An 18,445-nucleotide genomic window follows, 5' to 3' on the forward strand; every position below is an offset into this window, starting at 1 on the left:
TGCTAACGTTATTTCTCAATTCTAGTTTTTAAAGCAATTTTTTTCTCTGTTTTTCAGTAGAAAGTAAGTTCTCTTTTTTACCCAGCAGTTTATTTCAAACCAAATTACTTTCTGGATACATTAGAACATCTTACTGTGTAATATAAAATTAATTTTCTTGAAACAGACCTATAATGTAAAAAATAAAAATCCTTTCTGCTTTCAGAGCAGGCAGTCTGCTGGATTATCATAACTCCATGTTGATTATTTAGATTCATTGTGGCAGTGCATTTTCTGTGTAATGATAATGTGTTGAGTAATGGTTATTGAAAATGAATTCCAGTCTGGTTTCATCTTAATGGGAAAGTTTTTATCCCAAATAAGGTAGATCTCTCAGTGAAATTACTAAAAATTTTAAAAATTGTAGTTTTAATCGTATTCTTATGCTGTGATAATCTGTCTTTACCCTGCTTTTTCTTTTTGTTAAAAAGTATTTGGGAGGGGGTAATCATTAAAGTTCCTTCTCTGTTTGTAAGTCTTCATTTGATAAATGGGGGTGGTTGGTTTGGACAAAGTAGGTAAGAACTAGACTGCAAACGAAAGTAAAAAATCTCAGAAAAAGGTCTCTGGATACTGAGCATGCCCAGGAACTCACTGAGAAATGAGCTGTTCAGGCTCCTTTTAGATGATAAACAGCTGAATGAACTCTGGGCAGTGGGGCAGATGGGGATGGAGGTGGTTTGTGGGAGGTGACTCTCCCTCAGGTCTGTTATTCTGGGTAATACAGAAGCCTTGCAAAGGTGACAAGCGTGGGATGGTGGCAGTTGACTGCTGGTGGCAAATGTGCTTTCAAGTTATCACTTACCTACGGGATGTACGAGACTGTGAAGTGTAGGCGATGCAGCAATGCTGTGCTCCCCGTATGGGAGGTGCAGGTGCTGTAACAGCCAAGTGGGAGTGGGCCCAGAGCAGCGAGCTGCATGCTCTATGCGTGAGACCCACCTACCTACCCTTCCAGAAATGTTTTTTGTCATGCTGTGGAAACTGTAAAATTAAATTTGTAAAGTTTGAAAAAATACAATATCACCCCCACAATAGACAAGACAGTTAATGTCTTCAAACCGATAAACTGTTATGGCATTATTCTGATAAATTATTTTAAAACTTGCCCCCCAAAAGAGAAAAATAACGTTTCAAGTTTTGTGCGTTAGTTGATCACATCTGAGCTCTGTCCTCTCTTCTGCTCAATCTAGGTCCCACTGCTGTCAGTAGGAATATCCGTTGTTCAAGGTACACCAGCATCCCAGTCTGTAGTTGTGCTGGTACCCTATAGACACAACCAGAAGATGACTGGCAGGACCACAACGCCTGTGGCCTCTGCCTGGGTCCAGCTCTGGGATGGCAGGGAAAGCCATAGGGCAGCGAGGAAAAGCAACATAAGCTTCATCAGGGGCCTCTGATGGGCTGGTAGTGGAGACCTCTGTCCCTGCTTCACCCTCTGGGGCTTCCACTTTGGCATCAGCACTGTGGCTGTGGCCAGTGGTCCTGGTGCCGCAGTGGGTCCCCATCCCTGTCCCCGTCATGGCTCTGCTCGCTGTCTCTGGGCATGGTGGGACAGGGCTACTGGTGGAGGTCCATGCCTTGCTGTGCCATAAGCTCAAGCCTTCCTCAGTCCCGAGCCAAGCGCCGTATCAGAGCACAGACAGTCAAACCCCTCGGGTGGGAAGAGGTTGCAGGGCTTGTTGGTGCAGCCAGGCATCTTGCAACCATTAAATGTAGTAAACAAAAATGAATGTTTTAATAACTCCTGTTCACTGCCTGTTAGTGGCCTGTTCTTCCAGGGCTGACGTTTCCTTTATAAAAGGGCTTGTCAGTGCCAGCTGTTGTAGGGTGTTGTTTGGACCTTTATTAGTTGTAAATTATATTCATTTTCTAAAATACAGCTTGAGTGTCCATAATTCCAATTAATGATCTTTTTCTCTCTTCTTACATGCAAACATTATTTAAATATGTATGGTATTAAAAGCCTAGAATGTTTCTAATTAAAACAATAGACACAGTAATTGTGTATCCAATGATTCTAGCTGATCGTTCTCTCAACGCATTGGCATTTTTATTATTTGTAATTCTATTCTTTCACTACTTATCTCATTCTTAAAAATATTCATGACCCCATTGTAGTCAGCTGCTTTGCTTTTCCCTGTGCAACTGAGACTCAAGTAGTATAGTTCAGATGAAGAGAAAACTGCTAACATAATTTACAATGTTAGTTTAGATAAAGGTAAGCGGAAGAGAGACAAAGCACTAGTTTATTAAAACCTACAATTTCCCTTATAAGCCAGTTGGTGTCTTTGGAGATCAATGTGATAACCTTTCCGTGTCATCAATACAGTCAGACACCAAAGTTGTGTTTGAATGGTATTTGTGTAATCTGTAACACCAGCTCTGTAGTTTCTGGGGAATGAACGTGCAGTGACTGCCACTAGGATTGTTTACTGCAATACACTTGGTGCCTTAGCAGCGTATGCTTGCTGAGAGGGGAGAATGCATCTGGTGGAACACATTAATCACATAAACATCAACACTCAATACAAAGCACAAACCAGAAACAGATTCAAAAAAATTGATTTTTCCCCCCTCTCTTTTCTTTGCTTCTTTCTTGTATTTGTACAGCTGATTGTCTCTCCTCATTCCACCACTGAAGTACCTGTGCAATTCTGTCCGTCTGCCCTTGGAAGAGGCAATCACAAGGCATCAATAACCTTCAAATGTTCACAGGTATGATACTGTTTGCTGCCCACAACATTTGGAATTCAGATTAGATAAGATTTTTAATAGGCATGTAAGTAAGGGTTTCAGTCTGTAGGTCAAGTTGAAATTTAATGGCTGGATGCATAATGAAAGAGCAAATGCAAAGATGCTCAAAAGTTAGTATTTGTTTTAACCTTAGTTTTACACACAAATTTTTCTATTTACAGTATTAAAATGTGGCATAATGGCCCAGGAGGTAGAATAAGTAATGAAGAATTTTAGCTTTCTTGGTAATTAGTTCTGCTGGTTTTAACACCAGAAGACTGGCACTTCTTAGCATTGTCACCTCTGAAATTAAATTCCTTGATGTTTTTCCCAACCCCAAACAAAATTCAATTGTTTCATTTTTTATTTGGTCTGAATTTTGGAAGGTCACGCACTTGAAACAGTGAATTCTTCCTTTCAGTTTGTTTGAAAATGGTTTTTACTTTGAGTGTCTTAGATTTCTTGACATTTTTTTCACTGTGAATTTTCCTAATTTTAAATGAGAAACAAGTAAACAAAGAAACATGAGTCATCAGCATGACCTACTAGCTGATTAAAAATTACAAATGGAAACAAAAGAAAAACTGATAGTATGATGTAAATGATAATATTTCATCACATGAGCTGTGGTTGAATGAAGCATTTGCTTTCTGTGCAATTTCCTCTCTATTCTTTTTGGACTTTCAGATATCCTAATACACTGCTGATCTGTGAATTGCTCCAGTTACGTGCTACCAAGAGTTTTCAGTAGTGTTTTAAGTAATACTGCAAAAGCGAATATTCTTTTATATGAAGAAAACAAATAGTGAAGAAAGTGATATGGCAATTTTTTTCCTGATAAAGAATGTTGAACAGACAGGTTATTTGTAGGTGGTGTTAGCGCAGCATTTATTTTCAGGAACTCTCTTAAATATTTATTAAGCATAAAAGCAAGGAGACAGCAATTCTTATATGACTAGTATATATGCAAGGCCAGTTCAACGTCCTTATCTTGTCTGGATCCTAATGGTACACAGAAATCTTATCTACATTTTAAAAAAGAAATTATTCACAAAATACAGAAGCAATAAAACAATACAACAATTCACTTAAACCTTTCAGGAATAAATTGAACCCTGCCACCTGAATCTTGTCATCCAGTGTTTCTCCTTTCAAGTAATGGCAAATCTCCAAGTTTTTATCTGCAGTGAACTTTAGTCAGTATCCCATCCTTCTAGCTGCTTTGTCCAGAACCCTTTCACCATTTCAATATATTGGTATAAGCTTTGTAATTTCTTAGAGAACTTTTTATGCCCCAATCTTTTGAATTTTGTAAATTTTCATTCATTTTCACTGCTACGGTCCTTACTAAATTAACCCCAGGCTATTTTAGTTTGCTAATTGTTATACTGATAGCTGACAGTGAATATTTGTGTAAATATAGCTGCCCTTTTTAATGAAGACTTGAAGAATGTTTCTTATCAGTGGTGGTTGCCTCAAACAACTTTTCATGTACCCCCCCACCCCCAACGCCCCCGACATTGATTTCCCTCCCTTGATTTCTCTGATTAAATATATCTGAATGGATACTTAAGCCATCTGAGAGCTGAAGAGCTGACTAATCTAAAATCAGTTAGTGACAGTACTTACAGGGTAAGCCTTAATTATTTCTGATTGTGCTTCTTTGCTGAACTGGGAGAAACTGCTCTGTGCTATTACCTGCTTCATTTGTTTCTGGTTTGAAGCTGTATGAAGAGCTCTTCACCAAGTGAATCTGAGTTTAGCTCTAATCATTGTGAAAATCTGAAATTAAGTTTGTTGGGACAGCACAACTCAAAGGTCAGCTTGAACATAACCCACACCCAGACTTCTAACATATCTGTATTATCCTATTCTTTTACCACATTGCTAGCATCCAGGTGTAATGCAGAGCATTTAACAGTAGTAAGTGATATTAGAGGGAGACTGAGCCCAATATTAGATCCTATCTTGTATTATTTGCCTTAAGATTCTGTTTTTTTTAATCTTTTTTCCTCTTGATTCTTGCACTGAGCATACATGATCTTGAGCTCCATCACAAAGTGGGTCAGTGAGGAACAGTAACTGCAGGTCAGGCAAGGCAGGCCTGCCCTGTAATCTGTATAATTTTTTGGTTGCCTTGTTTTATTTTCCAGACTGACCCCTGATTTTGTTTGGCTCCTTCTTTAGCTACTCAGTTTGATAGAGTTTCAGTGTGTTGTTTGAAAGACGCTCAGCTCTTGAAGCAATGGGGTTCAACATGGCTCTGCTTGTTAACCACAAAAAATCAGTCTTTAAAAAAGAAAAAAAGCTACAGTCTTTAATGTTTGTAGACCATGAGTCTGAGTCTTCAGCAATAGAGCTCAGGCTTGATATTTACAGCTCACCTGCACAAAATATGAACATGTGCACTCCTCCCACCCCTGCACTGTACCTCAATGTAAAATTACTTGCTGTGAACAAGGTGGTTCACATAAAATTTACAGTGGGCCTGGAAAGTGTTGTTGCTCATATTGCCTCATAACTTCTGTATTAAGAGTTTTGCAAAAAAAATTTTTTTGTTACTGTGTTTGTAAGCAAGCACAAAGTATCAGTAACAAGCCAGTGTGGACTACTAATAGCTTGACACATCCAGCTTTCTGAAAACATGGTCTTCTGGCATGCCCACGCCTGTGTTCCAGTCCTTCAAAATAAGCCTGCAAAGTGTGCTCAGCCTTTTGTTTACATTTAACTTCTTGAGGCTGATGTGGTAAGGAAGAACATGAGCGAGGAACACAAATGCTATGGCATGCTGGCTTGGCAACTGGTGGGCAGTTTCTTGTTGACTATGACCGGCAAAGGGGCTTCACCAAAAAGTTAGTCCTGTGTTGCTTCAAAGTCTGTATTGCACCAGCATTTGCCTTCCCATCAGAATCTGAATAGTGAGCGGTGCTAGCTTCCTGCTCGTGAATCTGTAACAATAAACAGACTATAGGTCATGTTTAAATCAACAATAATGAAATAAAATGTAATTTTAAAGGGAGGTAGTTTTTAATTCTTATTAATCTGAGTAATGCCGAAGTCCTCACAAACCAGGTGATGACAGTCTAAACCCTAAACAAAACATAGGCTCTATTTTTATATTCTGATTTGTAGTATTGGGTGGTCCCTACATCAATATATAAACAGTTCTTCCTCTTTTTTTTTTTTTTTTTAAATTAAAATCCTGTAGCCTTGGATGACTTTTACCAAAAAAAAATGTCCTGCAGTAAGATCAAAATGTCTTTTTTCTTGTTGGATTGAATGTTTCTCTATAAAATGATAATAAAGGCATGCAATTTTGCTGTCCAAAGCTATTTTCTGAAGACAAACTATGTGCCATTTTATTTATCCCTGTTTATGCTGAGAAGTCTCAATATATTAGTCACTTTTTACTCTAAGTATTTCCCGATTTGTTGTTAGATTTTTGAACCCTGTCTGTTACAGATTTCCTTATTTTTTTCAGACAGACTATGCAGAAGTAAATGCAATATTTCAGATAACAAAAATAGTGTTTTGATTTTATTTATTATTTTCTATTCTCTTTGTGATACATACCTTTGAGTGATAATGAGCAAAACAAATCACTTCGAGCAGTTTTTAATAAGCCTCAGATTTTAGTCTGTATTGTTATTATTTAAAGGCAGTAATGGGAATGTACAAATTAAGCACTTTCCTTAAAATAATGGTAGTATCTTTATATTTACCATTCACCTTTGCCGCTCATTCACCTTTAAAGGTTCCATAATGAGTAGCATTTTTAACATCACCCTTTGTAACCTTAAAAGAGTAAATGTGGGGTAGGCAACTCTTTACTGTCATGCTGAAAATAAAGATCAAAATTTACACATCAATTTAATTATATTTTCCATTTTTTCTGCTCTGTGATGACACTTTATATCTACTAGTTCCTTCCAATATTCTCGATTCTTCTGTGTATAGTGGTTAATGTTCTTTATTTTCTTTGGAGTAACAGTTTTACCTTTTTGTGTGATTCTACTGCTGTCCCATCAAAGAATTTTCCTTCTTGCTTTGTCCTCTGAAAAGAACTTCTCACTTCATCTGCTTTCAGGTTCTAATATACGTGCTTTGAATTGCCCTCTTGCAACCACCTACATCTTTCCATTCACTGCACTGGAAACTCTGAGTAGCTATATGGAAGTTAAATACTCCATGCTCAGAGTAGCACAGAAGTTAAATGCAAAGAGATGTGAACATCTCCCAGACTGGAACTATTGATTTCCAGATAGCAACACTTAGAGTAACATTACAGCTTGAGGGAAGAAGAAAGAAAGAAAGTGTTAAGCAACAGTTCACTTACAACTGCACTTAAAAGCAGCATAGAACACTAGAAGAAAGAAGTAGGCAAAATGCCTTAAAATGTACAGATCTTACACATCAAATAATAAATAATGACACATGTTTTATCTACAGCTTAAAGAGTGGATATTTTACCTTTCGGGGACTGGTCTTCCCCCTCAGCTGATGGAACCAACCAGTATAAGTGCATGCATTGGCCAGCGTTCTTCTGTCATTATATCCTTCAAAAATCCAACTCCTGAAAATGTGGTGGTGGATGTCATGCTGACAGGTACAGGGGTTTGGATTTTTTGGGGGTGGGGCAATGAACTTAAGCTCCTTGGGCTGCATTAAAAGTGTGAGTGGGATGTGATTACATTTGACTCATTCCATTTCCTGGCAACAGAGATATTGTGTATCATTCACGCTGAAAAGCTCTTGCAGACTGTGCTGTGGGAGCTAAGAAGTAACACAAACCTTCAACAACTGTTCACAGTAGACCTCTTAGGTCATACAGCCTCATATGTACATGCATCTGGTTGTTGGCTGTGGACTGCACTGTAGCATTTAGGCAACAGAAGACTCCTGGGGTGTGTTTTGGGAGCTGTATGTCTAAGCCAAATAGCTAATGTTTTGTTTGGGTTTTGTTCCTCAGTTATTTTCCAAAATAGTTTATATTATTTTGTCAGATTCTAGATAGCTAAAGGAGTTAGTAAGGGCAAAACATTTGACTTTTTTTCGGATTGACCTTCCAAGCAAGTATGTTTCAGCAATATTTTCAAACATACTTCAAAAAATAATATAAGATCCAGAATTATCAAAGATTGTCAAGTCACTGTCCATACTGAGATTTCACAAATGCCGTAGAACTCAAGTTCAAAGTCCCAGATTCTCCCCGATGACTGAAATTTAATCAATGAAAGAGTAAATTTCACTCTGAGTGAAGCAGAGAGCTGTAGAAGGTTCTCTGAATCTCCACCTAGCCCAACATAACATGTAGCATCAGAAAACAGGTGCCAAAGCATTTCCTGGCATCTATGTATAACAAAAATTGAAGATAAGCCTTACAGTGGCCCCTGATGCAGACCCCATGGATTGGGAAACATAAAAGGGTAGCAAAATCAAACATGTGCAAAGGTGAAGCCAGGTTTACACACTCACGCTATGATTTGAGGTTTGTGGCACGTAGAATAAGTGAAGAAATATGACTTTTAAAATATATAGATACTTGTTTATTTGTTGCATTGAACTCATGCTTTTTAATTACGCCTTCTGAGATATGAATTAGAAATACAGAAATACAGCTTTGGCTGCATACACAGTTAATATATGGGTGATTTTGGATATTCTTTTACTTAAATGGTGCCTGGTCAAGAGCATTTTGGTATCATGACTGGATGCTCTATACTTTTTCTGACCAAGTTTTTTTGGCAGGTTTTAGTGCAGTTTTCCATGTTTAACTTCTAAAATATTTTCATTCATGACTGTCACAAAATAGAGTTCCATTTGTAAATGATCAGACCACTTTTGAGTTTCTGTTGTTCTCTTCCGGACAACAGTGAAGGAAGCAGCAGCATGCAGTAGATCCACTGTTTACAGGCTAAGTAAATCATGGCCATGATCTCAGGGACAGTGCCAGAGTTTACCTGCTGAGCAGGGGACCTGGCAGAGAGGGGAACAGAGTCATGTCCAGCTTCCTACTTATGTGGCATCAAGTCACCCTTAGGTGACAAGAGTCATTGCAGACTGGGTCTGCACACAGTAAGGGCAGTTGATGCAGCAGTTGGCATTCAGGGCACATGCAGAAGGCTCAAAAGTGCTGTTCGTAGTAGAAAAGGATGCGTAGATGTTGACAACACACTGCAGGAGCCACTCTCAGGCCCTGGATGGTGCAATCATTACTTCTGTAATACAAATGGAAATCCTGCGGGTGGATGCTGCAACCCTGGTCTGAGGCAGTCAGGAGTTCTAAAGGTTTCTAATGGCAATGACCTCACCAGTTAGACATGTGCTCTGGTAGACTTCCTGTGGTGCCAGATGCAGGAGCTTTATTGCATCAAGGTTAATGAACGAGAGATTGACAGGATCTTTGCAGAGACTCTGCAGAAACAAGAGCCAAACCCTTCAAGGCTGAGAAGTTTGGTGTGACCAAAAGAAGACAGAAGCATCAAGAAGACAGAGAGTCCAAGCAATGGGGAGGTCTGCATTTCCATCTGCAGCTGTTCCTCTAAAGAGTAGGTTCAGAGCTCTGGGAGAGAAGCAGTGAAAAAAAGTTCCATTGAGGGGGAAGAATCCAGGCTGAGCATCTTGGGTCTTCAGGTTAGAATGAGCACTATTAAACAGGAAGCAATGAGTGCTAGTGGTTGAAGTTTTCTTCCTCCATGGGACAAAGGCTGCCAATTTCCATAACACCATATCATCCCAGGAAGTTTGATGCTTTCCTGGAGCTCAAAATTGAGATGCTGCAGAAAAGATTGCCAAGGCTTATCTGACCTTGCAGTTACTATGCCTTGCTGTTCATTCACATAGCAAAAACACAGATCTATACTCCTTGTACAGCCAAGGAACCATTGAACAGATTGAAGGAGACTAGAAGGTTCTGTGGGCATTCTTTCCTCAAATATTTTGCATACATTTGCACAGAGCTTGGGCAGCAAACAGGAAAAACAGGAAGACCAAAAATTCCGTGCCAGCTGCAAGGCTGCAATGTGATCACCGTCATGAAGACAGTCAGCAACAGTGTGCACAATTGGAGCATGGTTGTGGATGGGTGCAGGCTATTTAGAAAGGATAGAGAAGACAAATTTAGTCACTTGTATAGCTTAGGCTACTGTGACCATGAGATGATTCAGCTTATTCAAGTCTCTGTACACTAAAAACCAGAAAGGTACTCAGAGCTGGATGAGTTTTGCAGAAAATTTATTAACAGCTCAGGAGTGAATCATCTGATTACTAAGGAGGACTGAGAATTTCAGCAGAAGACCCACTTAGTGATGCAGGGATCTTCTCAGTGAACTGACATACAATATGGAAGCATATGCTGCTGTGGATCCAGCGCAACATATGTGGGCTAAACAAATGCATCTTGTATGTGGCACTAAGAATTTATTAACAATCTAATCAAAGTCTTAGGTCTAATCAAAATACACAAATGATGAAATATTATCAGTCCAACTACAACGATACTAGCTGTCAGGGAGCATCAAGAACAAGCTGCTCCACAAAACAAAGTGAGACAGAAGCCAAAGGTGACAGCAAGACTGGCAGAGGCCTTTCAAACAAGGGCTGCAATCCCCTCAGTATCCAAAAAAGAACACAGCAGGTCTGGTGGCAGTAACCAATTTCAGCCTATAGTCTAGTGACTGACAGCCAAGTCCACAGTGAGAAGGCGAGTCCTTGATCAAATGAGGAAATCAAGTAGGCTAGGCTTGGCAAGGTGTATGGCCACAGTCAGCATGCCTAGGACATAGCTTGGGCAAGGACCAACAGCAGGAGCCTGAATTTAAATGCAGCTCAAGCCAGTGGGTGGAGGCCCCAGATGCTACTCACTCACAACATAGCTGTTTTCACGGAAGTCTGATACCAGATTATACAGCTGCACTGTATCAGAGCAGATCTTGAACACAGGCAGCTGCAGCCTTTCGTGTGGAGAAGAAGTTACAGGGAATTTCAGAGAAGGATGGTTATTGGCTGGACAGATAAATTAGCATACGTTGCTGAACTTTGGGCCCTGACCACTAATACTTTTAGTCCAAACTATCCAATTAATACTAACTGCTGCTAACTGATATACACAAATCTTCTCATATCTACCTTGTATTTTTTCACAATAAACTATCAGAGAGAGTCATCAACATCCTGGCTTCTTCACTGGGAAGGAAATGTTGATAAAATGCCAGTTTCTTCCTTCTCAGTCTTGGATCTACTAGCTGTTATTTTTGTGTTTCCAAAAGGGTCTGTTGCTACACTTGCTTCCTTATTGGTCCCCAGATTTAGTTCCACAATGACCCCTTCATTTTGTTAGGTCTTTCCTATATGTTGTATGATTTCAGCTGAAGCTGAAAAACAAATAAGGTAACAGTTGGCACTTCGGCTATGTGCCGTTACAGCTAAAATAGCTCAAGTCCAAACAAGGTGTGACAAGTCCCTGATGCTTTGCACTGTTGACTTAATATAAAGCCCCATGGCCTGTTACTAGCAGTGGCAATAACGTATTCCCTGCACTACACCTAGATGAGGTGGAAGGAAGAAGAGGTAACAAAAGGCGAATATAAAAGGACCATGAGCATACTTAGCAAAAAAAATGATGAAGTCCAAAGCCGATCAGGTGTGAAGAGTAACGGAAAGCATAGGCTCACAAGAAGGGTTTCTAAAGGTACGCTAGTTGCATAAGGAAGTTTAGGAAAAATGCAGATAGCTCCATTGATGAATGGGTGGGAATCAACTAGTTATAAACAATGCAGAAAAGGCTGAAATGATCAATTGGGTTTTTTTTTTGCCTTAGTCTTTGCAAGCAAAACTTGCTTCCAACGCAGGATGTACTGACTTGGTTTGAAAGGGAGATAGGCAGCTTATAGGGGAGCAACAGGCTGCAGACTTCTTAGAGCAGCTGGATGCATTCAGAGCCACAAGTCCAGATGAAATTCACAGAGCGATAAAAGAGTTGGCCAATGTGATTGTGAGGCTATGGTTCTCTATGAAAATTCATGCTGATCAGGAGATGTTTCTGCTGACTGGGAAAAGGCTATGTTATTTCCTTCTCTTGAAAATGATAGACGGAAGACTGAGGGAGTGGTAGGTTGATCAGCCTCACCTCAGCCTGTGGTAGGATCATTGGAAACATCCTTTCGCAGTCTGTGTAGGCCATGAATTGCACATCCTCTTGTAGTCCCTTTCCAAGCACATGAAGGTCAACAAGGTAATCAGGAGCAGTCAAATGAATTTGTTAAGTGCAAATTATGATTGACTAATGTGATTGCCTCTTATGTGGAAATGACTGATTATGCAAAAATGGGAGCAGCAGTCGATGTAATATACCATGGTTTAGTAAGACTTCTGTTGCTGTTTCCTGTAGCATTCTTGTTTGGAAGCTAAGGAATTCTAGGCTTGATGAACAGACTGCTGAGTGGGTTGAAAACCTGGCTGAACTGTGATCAACATCTCTACAGTCAGCTTCTGGCTGGTAATGAGTGTAGTACCCCAGGGGTCAGCACTGGGGCCTATATTATTCAAGACCTTTATTAAACTACATGGATGATGACATAGAGTGCAATGTAAATTAGGGAAGTGGCTGATATGATGAATGGTAGAACTTCAGTCCAGAGGTACCTTGATAAATTGTTGGTATACCTCTTGTTTTAATTGCTCTTGTTCATCAACTCATCATCCCTGGAGCAGCTGAAGATACAACTTTTACATTGGTAGTAATGAAATTTTCCTTCTAAAATGTTAACCCTTTGTATTTTCCCCTCTCGTTCCATCTACCCTTTGTGCTTATCTTAGCTCAGACACTTACAGAAGCACTGTGAATTCCTAGCTGTGCAACCCACCCTATTTGACCGGGAAGTAACTGATTATATAATCTCTTGAAATGTAGGTGTGTTTTACATGTGTGGTATGAAGGTTCCCATTGCACCTCATGGAGTGCAGCACACTTTATTCTAGCGTAAAGTGCAAGCTGGTATTCTGATTTGTACAACAACAAGAGCCATTATGAGAAGCAAACTGCCTGGCTTGTTGAGCATAAATCTAGTGCTGGATAGCACAGTTTAGTACTCTAATACTACTATGTATTATTTGTAAAGAAGCTAATCTAATGCCCTGTTCACAAAATAATGGAAAAGAACAATCAAACTTATCCACAAAGCAATTTAATCAGAAATTATTTACAGAGCTTAAATATTAGTACTAAAACCTAGTGAACTGTGATGTTCTGAGAAACATTAGTGGAACCTGCATTGTTTTAAGTGTTTTAGTGAAAACATTGTCATCTTTCTAACTATAGAGCACTAACTTGTCCCAGGGAGATTTTCAGTAATAGAGACAGTGCAGAGGCAACTGGCTTAGACAGTGAAAGACTGAATTTGGTGGTTTTGTGCATCAGAAGTTTTCAGCCTTCATTTTTCATTACACATCAGTAGACCTGACATCATGATGATCTAATGTTTCCATGATCTGTGGAATTATGAAAAGTTTTCTTTAAAAAAATAAATTTTGTACAGTGATCTTTATGGAAGTAAAACCATAATTGTCCTTTAAAAGCTGTCTTGCATTTGTTAATCAGCTTAATATGCAATATTCATTTTCTAATTCAGCTGCTGCTTGTCACTTGTAAGTAATGTTTGTTTGTTTTTAATCACAATAAGATAGCTGAGTTATGCATTCAAGTTGTCTTTAGACATGGTTGTGCATGCTATGATTTGCTCTCTGTAAGAATATTTGCAGTAATTCCTATTTCCCTCTTTCCAGAGGAAGAGAAATCAGTCTCATAAGTAAAGTCATGGATGCACAAGTTCAGCTTACTATTTCTGGCCCTTACATATCCTGGGAAATAATTTCCATACTGGCCTATATATTTAGTTGAACTTTCATGTTCTCAAGATATAATTTACCTGGAAAGGAAGCAAATAGTATTTTAATATACTAACTTTGATATTGTATATACTATTGCAATGCAGATATGTTAGCCCAGTGTACAGTAAAAGCTAATTAACTTGGTTTTTTTCACCTTTAAGAATGAATTTGCCATCCCACAAGGCTAATCAGTCTGGTGAGAAAGTTATCCTAGTATGAATACGTTACTTCTAGTATACTTCCTTTCCTACTAAGAACTGAGCTTTGGTGGTTCTGAACTTGCTCTTCCACAAATTTCCTTTTCGGTTTTCCCTGTTTATTTTGCTTGTATCAGTTTGTTAATGAGATGTCCCAAACTGAACCTTATTTCAAGACCATTTACAGTCCTAAGTTATGGAGAAGACCGGATCTCTTACCCATGTTGTGATAATGTACGCTTTATTTTAATGTGTTTTGATATGAAGAGCTTATTTTTGTCCTAGGATCTCTCATAGCAGTGCAAGAACACACTTGGGAAAGTACAGCCTAATTAGGAAAGACAATAATATTGCTTCAGACACCACAATAGTAACCTTCCATCTGAATTAGTTAACCACAAACTTTTTAGTCTGAACTAGAAAGTAAGCTTAATTTATTCCTTAAAGACTGACAGCCTAGTCATTCTTAAAACCTGCTTTTTCCTGAAAAATGTTAATCCAAAGAGTAGAAATTACTCTGTCAGCAGGTAACTCACAGAAGTTTTTGAATCCATCTCTGAGAAGAGGACTTAAAACTGTAGGTTTAGTTATATAAAACTCAAACTGCTATCATTTTGAAACCTGTTAACTGATATTTTAGCATTAAAAGAAGTTACTGGAATGCCTTCCTTTATTTAATCAGACTCGTCATGCTCATTACTGGTGTTATTGAAGGCCAGAGAGAGGACAGAATGGGGAAATTGACAGAAAGTAGCAAGTTAGAAGGCAAAATGAAATGTTTGATTGATCTTGATTCATTCTTAAGAGAATTAAAAGTGACAACAATGAAAATAGGGCATCTCAATTAAAGTGTACAAGGAATAAACATCAACATTTATAGATTTACTTAATGCTTTAAAGATTACAGAAGTTATCTGTATCTTGTTTTCAAGTAACGTTCCATAGGCAGTTTCTGCCCAAGATAGATGTGAAATTATGTTTAGAATTGCATAGTTCAGGAATTAAAATAGAAATTAATTGGGAATTGTCATATCTGGACCATTTCTGAAGCTGTCATTTGCATTTCTGAAGCTTTGTCAAACCCAAGAGCATTACTACTCAGAAATGTTTCTGTGAATTTTGACTGATATGTAGCACAAACAGTCCTTTATTTTGGGTAATTATAGAGCAAGTAAAACTACCCACCATCTGATAATTTGTGATGAAGGGATGAAATCTTGGACCTCCTAAAACTTGGTGTTTTCTTACTGAATTTAATAGCAATAAACTTTCTCCATAGGATTTAGATACGTATCTGTGGCTTAAATCTGCAGCTCTTATTCACATAAGCATTCATAGCTACATTAAGAATATTCATGGGAGTAATGTTTATTTGACAGCAGGTAATTTTCCCCAATATGAGCCAATGATCAGAGCTACAGAGTATGCAAACTGTTGTTACAGATGGTTTAGTGACCATTTGTACTAGTTCAGCTGTTTCAAGTTGAATGTTACTGCTCTTCTGTAAATACCGCTGTATAATATTTCTACTAAGACTTTGCGGAAGCAACTAAACTGATATAAATAATTGATAGGACTGAAATCTCCAGCGTAAACCAGACCGCCCCGAGTTGCAGCCAGTGGTCTCTTGGCCAGTGCATTTGGTGCTGGGCTTCCTCAGACACCAATCTGCCACCCCAAGGGACCACAGCAACCGGCTGTACCCGCCTCTGCGGCCACACAGTCCGTCTCTTCCACCAGCCTAACCGTGCAGGGCTCTGCGTGTGCACCAAGGGCTTGAAAGCTGCCCTGTCCCTAAAAGCAGGGGCTAAGTGTCCCTAAGTATTAGTGGTTTGTTAATACCTATAGAGCTTTATTTTGGTTGACATGGGTAATTTAATTTCACGTTTTCAATGGTCCAAATATATTTCAAAGTTTCAGGAAGAAAGTGCAGCTGTTTTTTAGAGGATATTCACTTCGAAGTTTGAAGGGCCATGATCAAATAAAAGATCAAAGCTACAGTGGTAATTAGGAATTGGATAGGGGAGGTAAATTGGTTCCTCTACAGAAATCCAGTGTTATCTACATTATCAAAACTGGTATCTGTGACAGTGTATAAGATTGCTTTTGGTAAGGGTGCGTGCACAGCCATAATAAAATAGCTGTCTCATATTGCTGATTATTAAAACTTACCTTATTTCCAAGATGAGGTTACATGCACAATAGCTTGGCCATGACTTTTTCCACACAAAGATTTCCAAACTGGGATTGCCGCTTCTTAAATGTGCATTGCAAAATGTTTTCAAACTGCTTCTCTGACTTTGTAATGTAACTGAACTAAATACTCAAAGGCAAGTCTGCTACTAACAGTTATTTTTCTTTCAGGCAAAATACATTGGACATAACTGTTACTGCATATATATAAAGTCAGTGTTAGAATGAAGTAATACAAATGTGAAGAAATCTATTATTTTCAAATCAGTTTTGAATGTGGATAATCAGTTTACAATAAAAGTGCTAACACCACTTTGTGCTGATTTTGGCATAATTCAAACTGTGATGTTATCTACCAATTAAAAATGTAATGTGCAACATATAAATGCACTTCTGAACTGATAAATGCACTTTTGAAACATCGTGAAGCATAACCTAGTGCTTTTAATTTTATGCAGTGAAATTATTTTTCAGAGAAAAATAAAAGATGGTTTCCAGAGATTAGTTACCTGGTTCTGTGAAAATTAATTTTTAGCTGAATATGTAGGCAGATATAAAAAAAAAATAAATAACAGGTATTTTAACCTTTGGAAAACTCTTCTAGTAGGGAAAATTTACCATATTCAGCTTGTTTGCATAACAGACCAAAAAAAAAAAAAAAAAAAAATTCCTTCATAATAATTAGCATTCTAGAGAAAGCTTTCACAATAGCCTCGTTTCTGCCACTGCAGTATCTCAGGTCAAGAAAGATGGCAATATAGTTGCTTTATTGATATACTAAAATGGCTGTGTAGCCTTTTCTTATGCACCCATCTTTTAATATTTGGAAAGGGCCCATCAATTCTTTAAGTATTTCCCTATAGATTGCAAATTTCATTTTAAACCTCTAAGCTGGTTTCCAAAATCTGAAAATTTATTTCTTGAGGTGAAATAATTTTGCGGCTGTTTCCTTCTCACAAGAAGCAAGAAATTTGATATTTCCAGGAGAGCTTTTCTTTGCCTTCCTGAACATCTTCACTCATTGTTCTGTTCCTTAAAGCTATTTTAACTTTATTCTGTAACCCCAAATGGCAGTCTTCCCCTGGCTGTGTTGATGCATTCCTGTGTATCATCTCTTCTTGTCAGCAGTTCGTCGTTCAGTGCTACTACCCTTTTATATGACATTATTCAGATATAGTCTATCTATTTGACTCAGATTCTTGGAGTTAACTGCTAGATATATTTCCTACAAGGCATTTCCTGCAAGTGTCAATTCTTTTAGCAAGACACCTTTGGCTTCTTTATAAAATTGGATTTCGAACCAGTTTTTCCTATCCCATTTTTCATTTATCCACAACATTGAGAGTAATCAGTGAAAACAATCAAAATAATGTCTAAATCCTCTGTCTCTATGAAGTAATCTGTTACTTGATCTGGTAACTTGTAATCAAGAAAGCAATTCTTGTCTGCTACTGTTGCAGCACTGCTGGTCCTGAACCTGTTTCTCTCTAGCTTTCTCTTACATGTTTCATATCACCATGTTTTTTGTTTGTTTTTTTTTTTTTTTAAATTTAGAAAACAGTTTCTTTTGTAATCTCTAGATGTTATTTAACTGAAAACATTTTAAACTTTGGGTTTTCTTGGTGGTGTGTTATTTTAATTCTATTGAAGAAGATCTCCATATTATATCTATATCTATTTCTTCATCACAATGAGGAAAGTACTGAGAGAACGTTTAAGCAAAGGGTGTGGGGGGGAAAAAGGCCCATGTGCTCCCATTTGAGAATGTATTTTTAAAACCTCTGCCTGTGAAGCTGTTTTATTAGGGAAATTGTTCAATCAATTTTGACTTCTAAATGAATTTCTCTGAATGATTTTCTAAATTTTTTTTTTTTTTAGATCAGGAGCAGTCCAGTTGTCATCTCAATGCATCTGTCCTATCCAAGTCCACCAGTAAGGAATCTGTTTTCCATCTTCTGCTTAAACAGCCACGAGGTATGTTATTTCTTGAGTTCTACTTTGAATTTTTTACAAGGTGTGAACTTTTATGGTCCCTGAAATCTAGAGTGTGTATAAAATTTGGTGTTTTGATAAGTGCAACTCATCAGTTGATGTGTTGAATCTGGCTCCTTGTGGAAACAAGAATTAGCCCCATGTCAATGAAGATTGTTTGTTTTACCTAAACTAAATAAGTAAGGAACAATCAGAGTGCATCCAATAAAGTTCCTCTGAAGTGTGTATTGTTCGTCTTTTGACAATTATTTTTACCTAACCCCTGCAATGATTTTCTTGGACTTTTGAAATATGATTTCTTTTATAAATAATGACTTACCATCAAAGCACAAATGTCATGTGTAATGTCAAAGTGATGATTATGTGAAAAGAAACAAGAAGGATTCAACCTGACCTCATAA

General features: G+C 38.1%; 1 protein-coding gene across 1 annotated transcript in view; it reads left to right on the forward strand.

Moving 5' to 3' along the window:
• CFAP47 (cilia and flagella associated protein 47) overlaps positions 1 to 18,445 on the forward strand; it is a 353,360-nt gene that overhangs the window by 263,627 nt on the left and 71,288 nt on the right. Inside the window, exons 55-57 of the mRNA XM_075714741.1 lie at positions 2,653 to 2,757; positions 7,225 to 7,381; positions 17,931 to 18,026. Of these exons, the coding sequence (XP_075570856.1) occupies positions 2,653 to 2,757; positions 7,225 to 7,381; positions 17,931 to 18,026 (358 nt within the window). The remainder of the gene's footprint in view (positions 1 to 2,652; positions 2,758 to 7,224; positions 7,382 to 17,930; positions 18,027 to 18,445) is intronic.

Source organism: Pelecanus crispus, chromosome 1 (genome assembly GCF_030463565.1).
Source record: "Pelecanus crispus isolate bPelCri1 chromosome 1, bPelCri1.pri, whole genome shotgun sequence".
Classification (NCBI taxonomy): Eukaryota; Metazoa; Chordata; class Aves; order Pelecaniformes; family Pelecanidae; genus Pelecanus; species Pelecanus crispus.